General features: G+C 33.6%; 1 protein-coding gene, 1 long non-coding RNA gene and 1 pseudogene across 3 annotated transcripts; 2 read left to right on the forward strand and 1 right to left on the reverse strand.

Moving 5' to 3' along the window:
* The first annotated feature begins 2,967 nt into the window (after window positions 1-2,967).
* Window positions 2,968-5,126, forward strand: LOC145642208 (zinc finger protein CONSTANS-LIKE 2-like). Of its 2 annotated transcripts, XM_081693312.1 has the most exons (3): window positions 2,968-3,524; window positions 3,615-3,817; window positions 4,588-5,126. In XM_081693312.1, the coding sequence occupies exons 1-3, from the start codon at window positions 3,074-3,076 to the stop codon at window positions 4,945-4,947; spliced, it is 1,014 nt and encodes a 337-aa protein (XP_081549438.1). In that variant the 5' UTR covers window positions 2,968-3,073; the 3' UTR covers window positions 4,948-5,126. The 2 variants fall into 2 exon arrangements, with proteins under 2 accessions (XP_081549438.1, XP_081549437.1); XM_081693311.1 differs by having other exon boundaries at window positions 2,968-3,817.
* Window positions 4,145-7,512, reverse strand: LOC145642209 (uncharacterized). The gene is made up of 3 exons (XR_014115658.1): window positions 7,410-7,512; window positions 5,390-5,442; window positions 4,145-4,232 (listed from the first exon to the last, which is right to left on the reverse strand). It is a non-coding gene; the product is annotated as an uncharacterized LOC145642209 (long non-coding RNA).
* Window positions 7,513-11,186: 3,674 nt separating this feature from the next.
* LOC145555453 (protein GLUTAMINE DUMPER 1 pseudogene) lies at window positions 11,187-11,549 on the forward strand (annotated as a pseudogene).
* The last annotated feature ends 591 nt before the right edge of the window (window positions 11,550-12,140 follow it).

Consider the following 12,140-nt stretch of genomic DNA (forward strand, 5'->3'; position numbering starts at 1 on the left):
GACTCAATTCCGAATATAAATTAAGATTCAAAACAGTGCGAGCTAGGCTCAAAGTGGACAATCATCAATAACATAATACTAAACAAAAACCAAGAATGAAACGTGTCACTTCTTGGTGCTGTTTTTTCCTTTCAAAACTTTTTTTCTTTTTTTTTTTTTTTCTTTTTTTTTTTTTTTTTCACTTCCTAAAAAAATATTCATTTCTTTATATAATTGCGATTGGCTACCTAAAAAAAAATTGACATATAAAAATATTCACATATATTTCATATTTTTATTGTATAAAATATTTTTCTACATCTTTTACTTTTTTTGTGGTGTTCTACTTTTGGTAAAATCTGAATTCGAGGCTCAATTCTAAGTATAAGTTAAGATTCAAACCTTTTCAATTTTATTTAAAAATACGAGGATTACTTTTTGGTAGATTTTGATTTAACATTATAATATTTTGTTAAACCCGTATGTGACACGGGAATTAATCTAGTTAATTTAATTTGTTTTCTTTGAACTTTAATAAAATATGGTTGTATGCTTAGCTTGTAGGCTTGTAGCTCTTTCAAGTTTGGCATTTATATTGAAGGCGACAATTCAAATGAATTATAGTGATAATTTTAATAAATGCGAACTAATAGTTTGATTTATAAATCATGTCTATTTAAGAAAGGAAATCGTAGTATAAATTAGTTAGCTTATGAGAGAGTATAATTAGATTCCATTTTAAAATTAAGAATATTATTCAAAACTGTTAAATTGGTCATTCATTACCCTTTTCACCCTTTTTGCAAGGAAATTATCCTCTTAATATCAATTACTCCTAATAATCAGGAGTTACAGAAAGGATTAATCAGTGTATTTACCAATTTCTATGTAAAAAAAAAAAAAAAAAAAGAAAAGAAAAAAAAAAAAAAGTGGAATAAAAAAACAAAAATGTGATAAATGATTTATGATTATCCAGGCTGACAAGAATAGGTAGGGTATATGATAAACATGAATGTCAATATCAAAGTATGATGAACAAACTTGTGGTAAGAAAGAATCCTAATCTTGTAGTTGCCTACATGGCATGATAAAATTGATTTTAAACCTCTCTTGTCCAAGTAAAATTGTCTGACTCAGCAATTTTTTCAACACCAACTCTTTTATGAAAATTAATTCGCTTTTATTTGTGTTTAAAGGCATAAATTCGAAAATTTATGAGAATATTCATTGTACTACCGGTTGTATAATATAACTTAGGGCTTGTTCTCTTAAGTTGAAGTTCAGTTCAGTTCAATTCAACTCAACTCAATTCAGCTCATCTCCTAATTTCCTTCTCTTATAAAATATATATTTCAGTTCAGTTCAGTTAAGCTCAGCTCAGCTGAGTTCAGTCAATGAGAATAGACCCTTAAACTATCTATTTTGTCTAGGTGCTCACAAGGTAAAAAAGCAAGTAGCCGAAGAAAGAACATTCATTGTATCATGTTCAAAGTATAACTAGTTGTATATAGAAAATTGCCGAATCCCACTCATATATTCTTTTTTTTTTAATCAAACTAATTTAAAAAATTAATCCATAACAATTTATTTATTTATTTTTTGAATAGACTCCATAACAAATTTGGAAAAGGTTAGTCATGTCGGTATCAAAAATCACCTTTTTTTTCCAATCAAAATTTTTTTCTACAAAAATAAAAATCATACATATTATTGGAAAAGCCAAGTCCCTTTATTTTACTTTTCTGACTCACTTTTTATTTCATTTTAACCCTTGCAGAACTAACTGTATCTTAACAGTCATTCCCACTGAATTCCTGTGATTGTTGAAGGTAAACTGTAGGTTGTCAGCAATTCAGCATAAACTTCAAAATCATGGTAGTTGCCATTCAAGATAATCATTAAATTCATCTTTTTTAAAGTAAATCACATTCAATAAGTTCATAGAAGAAATCTCCACCACAAAAATTGTCTCCTAACAAATCGTGACTGATTAGATGCAGAGTTGAGTACATATAACGATATAAGTAGTAAGACACTAAGACATTCCATAGACCTGATTCAGAAAATCCAAGTTTACTTGCGTTTAAGAGCTGATCATGGACTAGGCCGCGGCCAACAAAGGACATCATGTCTTGGCCCGAAACAGTGTACCTGGTTATATTATAGGCCGAAAATTGGGAAAAGTCCTCCCAAGCCTGGTAGTATGAGAACTCATATACCACAATAGAGTTTCTCTAACAAGGTCGGTCTCCATAGCTTGAAGACGTGTTATGGAAACATCTATTATTCACCTGTGACATGACATAGATTCATATGGATCAAAAATAAACAATCTAGCTGTGTGTATATACATATATATTCAAAGATCATGAATTAGGCCAAAACAGTCATAAAAGTAATCAAAAAGCTATGACACAATCCGTTTACGGCAAACAACCAGATATGATGCAGAGGATAAGATAGAAGAAGAAATGAGTGCTGCAAGCAAACCATTGTAGAAATACAACTAAAGTTCCAATAATTGAACTAAAAAATTATACTCTAGTTTTAACCAAATTTAGTCCAACTAACATAACTTTCCTAGCAACCTACACTGCGACTGACACAAAAACCTTAAACAACACCACGTGGTAAGAGAGTGTCAATGGTATGGGCAGTCAGCGGCCTACAAACAAAGAGGAATCCTTGTGTCACTCCAAAGGGTCCAAGAGACACACTTAAAGAGAAAAAGGAAAAATAAAGCATTGCATCTTTCATGCCCTTAAGTATGCCTTTTGTGGTCCTCATATAATCAAATAGTTCCACAAGGCAGGCCATACTAACAAAATTGTAGGACCTTATGAACACCAATACCTGTGGCTCCCACTTAAAGCATAGCCAGCCACAAGATAAAGCAACAGCTTTCTACCGCCACTACGTACTTGCCACGTGTCGCTTGCTGGATTCTCCCCTCCCCACTTGAGTCATTGCATAACAGTCGCTTCCCCCCCTCTTTTCTAGCTAAACACATTTGCTTAGAATTCACAGCAGGGATAACAAGCAAAAAAAAAAGAGGGAAAGAAAAAAAGAAAGACAGATAAAAAGAGTAAGAGAGATGATGAAGAAGGAAATACCAGGAGGGGATACCAATAGCTGGGCACGTGCTTGTGACACGTGCCGTTCAGCGCCGTGCACCGTCTACTGCAAAGCAGACTCTGCATACCTTTGCACCAGCTGCGACGCGCGGATTCACGCTGCCAATCAGTTGGCATCGAGGCATGAGCGGGTTTGGGTGTGTGAAGCGTGTGAGCGTGCACCAGCAGCCTTCTTGTGCAAGGCTGATGCAGCATCACTCTGTGCTACCTGTGATGCTGACATTCACTCAGCTAACCCATTGGCTCGCCGCCACCACCGGGTCCCAATTATGCCCGTCGGTTGCACATATGGCCCCTCAGATGGAAGGATGTCTGAGGATGGATTCCTGGACCTGGCAGAGGGAGATGATCAGACCACTGATCATGAAGGGGACGAGGATGAAGCTGCTTCATGGTTGCTACTTAATCCAGGTAAGAACAGCAACAACCTAACTACAAATGGGTTTTTAACTGGAGGAGGAGAGGTTGACGAGTACCTGGACCTCTTTGAGTATAATTCAGGTGCTGCAGACAATCAATTTTGTGAGCAGTATAACCAGCAGCAGGAATTCAGTGTCCCTGAGAAGAGCTGTGGAGGCGACAGCGTCGTACCAGTTCAGTGTAGAGAAGGAAAAGATCACCAAATACAGTACCAGAACTTTTTGTTTGGGATGGAATGTGAGACCAAATCTGGGTACAATTACAACACATCAATTAGTCACAGTGTAAGTAGATTCTCTGCTTAAATAGAAAGCTTTCCATTTTCTGCAAATCCTGCCATCTATATATAGTCAACTTCTAACATAGCATTATTCTATTATAAAATTATGTCTTTAACTCATTATGTTATATGTCAACCTTAAAAGTATATTACAGAAAGTTAAAAGAATTAGCTCTGACCAGAAAATTATTATATTACACAAAAAGAAAAAAGATGAGAAACAATTAACTAAATGAAATAAGATAGAGCATCAACAGAACTGCTGTGTTATATCCTTCTTTTTTAACCACGATTAGAATTATTCTTGATCACTGTAGTTCCTTCCTTTGAAGGAATACATCTTGCAGAAATAATCTAACTGGTCCATTAGGCATACTTTATGTGTTGTTTGTGACAGATCTTACAATTGTTGAATACATCTGTCACATGAAAGATTCAGTGTCAATACTGAGTTCAAATTTGATGTTTTAAGAGAATATTCTGTAGTTACAAATGGGTTAATTCAATATCTCCAACTCAAAGATAAAAACTTAATAGATCTAACAAAAGGATATCACTAGTCAGTTGTTACAGCTCCCCACATCTTCTTGATCTTTATGAGTTTATGTTAGTTGTTAACTTGATTAAAGATGAATTGTTATGCATCAGAAATCAGCCAAAGTAGAACTTCTCTCTAGTATAAGAATTTCCTTGTATTCCTCACATGATATACAGATGCTAGTTTTCAGTCTTTTCACTTCTCAGTAATCTGACCAAGAATTTTATGACTTGCAGGTTTCAGTTTCCTCACTAGATGTGGGTGTCGTACCAGAATCCACCATGAGCGATATGTCTGTGTCACATCCAAGGCCCCCCAAAGGAACAATTGACCTATTTTCTAGCCCTCCAATGCAAGTGCCAACTCAATTATCACCACTGGACAGAGAGGCCAGGGTCATGAGATACAGAGAAAAGAAGAAGAATAGAAAGTTTGAGAAGACTATCCGTTATGCTTCAAGAAAGGCCTATGCAGAGACTAGACCTCGGATCAAAGGCCGGTTCGCAAAGAGAACAGATGTTGAAGCAGAGATGGACCAAATGTTCACCAACTCATTGATGTCAGACGGTGGATATGGCATTGTGCCATCCTTCTGATCAATCTAGGTGATATTTTAAATGGAGTTGGTTGTGCTACCATTAAATCTTCATTATTTTTTATCAGTCTTGACCTATATGTTCTTAGTTACTAATATGTTGTCTTGTTATTCTTACGTCTTTTTTGTGTAAAATTGTACAAAACAAGTATATATAACATGCTTTCTTCATTAAATCAATCACTCAAGAGGAGCCACAGAACAAGCAATTGCTAGGTTATGACAGTACATTAAAGGATTAATTCAAGGCAATATACAAGAAGCTGCGAGTCCTGAAATATTTACTTTTAAATTTAGGGTTGCGAAGAGCATGTTGATGTTATCGCAGAGGTAAGGATGTGTGCATGCGCTTCACTCCCCTCCCAGAGTAATTGGTGTAATTTAATGTTGATGTTTAAAATATTAACAAGCGCAACACTTGAAATAGTTCACTTACATATTACCTTTCACAGTTCGGAAGAAACTTCATACTGAACAGGCCTTCAATATTAGACCCCTGCAATGAATCAGATAAACCTAGTTACATTTAATTTCTTTTTTCATTGGTACAGAAATGCTTTGATAAAAAAATGTCTCTTCAAAACAGATAGTGCCCAAGTGACAATAACTAGTGTGTGAAGACTGAGAACAGAAGCAGAGGTATTACAGAAAACATGTTAACCCCCCTACAGCCATAAATTAGCTTTAAGAATAACGTGCACTATGAAAACTTTGCCACTGAATTTTACAGAATAATCAATATCAATGTTCAGAATAGAAGCAAATGCAGATAACCAAAAGCTATCTAAAGGAACAAAAATCCACAACTCAGTGGAGATAAGGTATAATGCTAAAAATCTCAATGTAAACAGTGGAATAATTGACTTTCTTTTCTGTAAAATTTGGCTTTTAACCACCAAATGCCCTCCTCAAGAAAATCTAAGGCCACTTTATTTTACTTTTACATAGTTCTTACTCTAGATAGGAAAAATATATTTGCATCCATCCTCTATAGTTAACAATACTAAGAGAATATGTCAATCAGTCAATGCATGTAATACCAAGTCCAGCAAACTACAGAAGCTATCTCATATTGTCACAGACATCCAAGATGACTTCAAAAGAACCATTAACTGCTGCAACAATTTCAGTGTGTATAGAAGATGAGAATCTGCAGAACGGTGAATTGATGAGGCTATATGCTCCACTAAAAATGTTTCTTTTCGAAAAATATGAAGGTTGCTTAAACTTTGTCAACTGCAATGGATAAAGGGCATTTTATTGACATTCTGATAGACTCGTACAATCTGTCAGACTTTGCAACTTGATCATTTAAGCTCCCATATTTACCCTAATCACCAAGTTTACGCTGCTGGAAAGCATTCAGGATCCTTAAGATCCAGGACATCCAGTGCAACCAACTTACTCAAATACCTGTGAAGTCGCATACACTTTTCACCAGGTGACCGGCCTTTGGACAATGGCTTTTTTCAGTGGTGAACAAGATACGAACCGTCAATTGCAGCAAGTGGCAGGAGTTGAAAAGAAAAGGAACTTTATACCAAAACCAAAGTGATATGTAAGCTAGATGGAATAATATCCACAAAAGGGAAAAACAGCAGAGATCCAAAACCGATGATGTACCAAAGAGGCAAATTTAAAGTTAAGCTCACCACTACTGTGCCTAAAGATGGACATCCACTGACAACTTCATCTATACTCAAAGCATGACTACCAGTTCCAACTTAATATCCTGCTAGCCCATATGCTGTAAGGATATTATTTATCTAACCTTGTGTCATTTGGGAAGTTCATATTCTCAATCTACCAAAATTATTCCTGGGCCATTTCTAGGTCACTGAAGCAACACATGCATATTTAATTGAGGATAGCCATAACAGGATTGGTCTTACCAATTTCGAGCAAACAAAAAGCATGATTAAAGAACTGGCTAAGACACAAAGGAAAATTTCAAATTGCTTTAATTTAAGGGAGAGCACACGAACTTTCTCAATGTCAATTAAAGCAACGTTTCAAGTTATGCACAAATGCAATAGCTAAACTCAATCACTCTTCACTGGTATATCGTCCACAATGACTCTTATCCTCTCACTTAATGGTGGTCACATGTAGACATTATACAGCCTTGCTCCTGCAACTCGGGACCGGCTCTTCATTAACATTATAGTGAATAAGTCAACCTCCTATGAGCCAAACAGACAAACAAATTCAAACTAGCACTCTACCACCACAATATCTAGTTCATATTGGCATATTGCCAAATCACCTATTTGAAAACATCAATAAACACTATAGTGAACAAGTTATTCTTCTATGAGCTATACATGCAAATAATCTCAAACTAGCAAGCTACCTGCTACCACCACAATTTCTAGTTCATATTACAAAATTACCTATTCAAAACATCAATTAACATCGATCAAACATGAATAATTTCAAGTTGAAATTCGAAGAAATTCTTACACAAGGTAGCATATCAAATAGGATATATGATCTCAACGCGCTCCAATTTGCCTTCGTTATCATCAGGGGAATCAAGTTGCTCCCTTCAGTAACCTGATCATATCAACCCTTCTTTTTCTGAGTTTGAAGACTTTGAGTTTGACATCTATACCAAAAATTACAAAAATATCATGACTTTATTTTTTCCCTTTAAATAGCAACTCACTAGAGTATTCCCCTTTCCAATTTCTCAATTAGGTCATCAACATTCTAATTGACAAACATTGTAATATGATTATACAAGTATAAATACCAAAACCCTAGATAAATAATCAAATACCCATGTAATATAAATCATTTCCCACACTTTAATAAACCAAACCCAATTGAGAGGCTGCTGATTCTTTTGGAGTATTCAACAAACAACAGAAATTGGTTCAGAGTAGGACAGAATCAGTAAACTAGCTGATTTTTTGGCCAATTAAGTATAAAACTGTTCATACTAAAACACAAGAATGAAGAATTATTTCCACAATTCACCGCTAAAACATGGACTATGCAAATTTGAATAAGCAATGAATCAAAGATTTTACCTTTTGGTTTCTGGGAATTTTTCAGATTTCATGAATCGTGAATGTTTGATTGTAATTTTCATCAGCAAGTACCTTCAGTATACTCTGGGTCATCTGTCATGCTGTACATGCACAGTACGTTTGCGGTTTGCCACGTTTTCCAAAAATAATCATCAATTTTTCATCGTTTTATTCTCACTTTCACTCTTTAATCTCATTGAATTTCTGGAAATTGATTTTGGCAACTGTTAATTAATTTTGGCACACCCATGAAGAGTATAGAAAACTGTGCTCTCACATATAGGTATGTCAAAATAAATTTTGGTGTGCCAAAATCATTTCTCGAATATTTCTTTAATTAAGTCTAGGGTTATTTTTCAATCTTTATACCCTTATTTATTTAATCTCGATCGACTTCTTTTACTTGGTCTCGTTCATGCCTTTTACTCCGTATATGGTTATTATCTCATTCTTCTGGCACATTTCGTACTTGATCGACCGCTCTTGCTATTTCAACTAATACCAAAAGGGTCTTTATTTAACCCTACTGTATTCGAGGAATTATCATAGACTCTATCGATAACGTTATCAACTTTTTTCTTTTGAAAGATTTAAAAGATCATATTTTAGATTTGACTATAACACACAAATTTCGCTTAAAGATGTGATTTTATTCAACCATATAGGAGATTTAATCACATTAGACATTTTCACCAAGCTAAATAAATGCAATTAGGCCACATACAAGAGACACAATCATACCAAACAAGGATTATTTATGAAATTTACAATGTAATGTACACCATAATTGAAAATTCTTTTTTATTTTTAGGATATATAGCTCGGGTATAATGGAGATGTAGGACAAAGGTCCGCAAATCTAAAGTGTTGATTAGAGAGAAATGATGAATCTTGGAGTAAAAATTGAATTACATTCGGTTATGGTAATCAAAACTAACCTAATACAATAAACCATTAAACCGGTTAAATTGTAGAATATTTTGTATATAACACCGATCATATATACCAAGAAGCTAACCGCTCAGCAAATTATGCATCCATTAGTCATCCCATGCATGCTCACCAAAATTTTGATCCTTTCTTAAATGATCAAAAATTTTATTATCTTTGAGCCTAGCCTAGTGCAATGAGCAATGGCTATGTTGGTGGCCCAACGAACAATCATATGCCTATTGTATATTGGGCTCATCCAATAACTCTCGTTATCTCATTTATAATTGTTACAAACTTACAATTGGTGATAATAATTAAATTTTCATTCTTTCTTTTTTGAACCTTCATCAATCGGTTCATCCTTATCCCAAATCCTACGCACTTTTCCACTCAAAATAATTGTTGTTCATCATAGGCTATAATTTTATTGTCAACTTGTCTACTTTCGGCCAACAATTTTCCCATGGGAGCACCTTGTTTTTTATACACCATTTAATCTACCAACTAAATGTTCTTTATTTCATAAACTTATACTCAAAGTCATCTTTAGTAAAGATGAAAAACGGATTCTATTAAACCAACAAATGCATAGTCTATTGGCTACAGATATTCGTTTGAGAAATTAACGTAATTTATTATCAAAAAGTATGTGTTATGTGTCTCGTAATTAAATTGGACCGTCAGAGTACGACTTGATGATTAAGGATTCGATATCAAAAGATTATTATGATTTTGTTTCATTATATTAGATCCATTAAAAGGCCAAATAAATCAAATAGTTAGTCACTAGAAATATCTCAAATCAATTTGTTTATCTATGTTCCAAGCTACTAACTAGTCGATATAAACCTACTATATTATTAATAAGTTATTATACGCTTTTGTTGCCAATGAAACTTTTTTCAATTGATTAGTTGTATTTTTAATTCATTTTTCGATTAGATAAGCTCAACAAAAAATCAACATAAAATGTACCAAGATCTTATCAAATGACCTTCAACAATAGATTGGTTGTCACTTTAAGACATCGATTATATTATGGCGTTAAATTGAGGAATTGAAAATGAAAGATACCTTTTAGTGCCATAAAACTATTAGTGAATTGTAAAATGGATTATAATCTAAAATTGAATCAAATCATTTGCGTAAGCAAATCAACATGAAATTATATGCTTCGACCCTAAAAACACGTCTAGTGGGTCCAATTAATTTGGATATGTAGTGTATAGGTTAAAGCAAATTCTACAAGCTTCTTAGACTTTTTAGGGACCTAAATCAAAATTATATTCATTCTTGATTCCTCTTTATTATTTTCCGTTGGTGTTTTGCATCATTCAAGCAACATGAAATTTCTTTCATTCTTAATTAATTAAGAAACAATTGAAATCTAATAAAAAGACAGAGGGAGTAATAAGTATGAAAATGGTTTGATTAATGTAATTGGCGTATTGAACACATGACTGCAAGACATAATAAAAATGTAGTTCATGTTAGTATTAATTATTGTAATTGAGGTTATTAAATTATAAATCTCTGATTAATTGATATAATTTGATATTCATTGTTAATCAAGTGACAAAATAGTTGGTTAATTGGTCGAGTTTAGTAGTACTTTGTATCATCTTGATTAAAAACATCTCACATAATAAGTAATATTGTACTCCCCCATCTCTTAATTATATGCCTACTTCATTCTCTCTATTTCGTGAGTAATAAATGAAAGAAATAGGCATATAATTAATAGGCGGAGGGAATACTAATTAACAAAACATATTCCGTAATTGTACACTTCGTATTAATTGTTTTTCCACAATAAATTCCTTAAATATAGGACAAATAATGTGGCGATACGATCATGTTTTTGCAATGATCATTAATTTCAAATATTCAATTTTTTTTTTTTTTTTAACAACCAAATTTCATTAAATGTGGCAACTTCTTAGAAATTTCCAAGGGTCGTTAATACCAAAGAATGAGTAGTGCCGAAGTAAGAATCCTCCTTTCCTTATTAATCTCATCTTACATGTATACAAGGGTAATTCAGTAATTCTCATAAATAATCACGTCTATAATACTTGTACAACATTCTAACAATAAACCCTCTATAAAAAGCTAGCAAAGTAATTATTAACAAATCATTTTGATTACATAAAAAAAATCATCATTTCTCCTAAATACATTACCATCTTATTATTCACCTTAATTAGAGAAAAAAATTAAAACGATTAAGAAAGGGAAAGAGAACGACAGTATGATAATGAAGAATGCAACCATGACGACCTCTAAGGGCAACAACACCACGGTAGATGACGCCGCGACAGCTATACAACGTTCGTGGAACAACCCCGTACCATTTCTATTTGGTGGTTTAGCACTTATGTTATGTCTTATTGCTATGGCTTTACTTATCTTAGCTTGTTCTTTCAGAAAATATTCTTCCTCAAATGGCAACAATAATGTTGATGGAACTCGAAAAACGACGTCGAATTTACTGGCCCCGGCGAGCCAAAATGAGTCTAAATTTGTTGTGATTATGGCCGGTGATGATAACCCTACTTACTTTGCTAAGCCTCTTCCTTCTCCTATGATTATTCCTTATTCTACCAATCATCACATTGTTATAGGAAGAGTGTAACGACTTATTAGGTGCGTCGTGTTTATTTATTAGTCTTAGGTTTTAGAAAAAAAAAAAAAAAAAAGTAGTGATTTAGATGAGTAACGTATAATGTAAACCAAAATTATAATTATATGTTCACTTCCGGAGTATTCTTTGATACAAATCCGAGCATTTTTGTTCAGCCTTTTGCGTGTAGTAGATTGTTTTCATTACGATATTATGTGCAACTTTAATGTTGTTTTCGACAATTATGTGTAATAGTTATAGGTGAGATAAACGATGTGAATAATGTAGCTAGCTAACTTAGTTAGTTATGGAGTAATAATATTACCATTATGTGGTTCGAAAGTGACCTAGTTTATAACGATATATGGGCTATAGGGAATGATTGAGGCCCAAGAAAGGATCAACTAGTAACAACTAGGGCAACTACACATAGCAATATACAGCTGGAAATTAACCAAAAAGAGTAAAGTTATTATTAGGAATTGCATTCAGATTATTTCTATTTTGAGATTTTGAGTATTGACTCACTAGCTGGAACATTTATTAGAGATAATACAGCTGACAATTTACAGATATCCGATTACAAGCATGATTTCATGAATT

This window comes from Chenopodium album, chromosome 8 (genome assembly GCF_948465745.1).
Source record: "Chenopodium album chromosome 8, dcCheAlbu1.1, whole genome shotgun sequence".
Lineage (NCBI taxonomy): Eukaryota > Viridiplantae > Streptophyta > Magnoliopsida > Caryophyllales > Amaranthaceae > Chenopodium > Chenopodium album.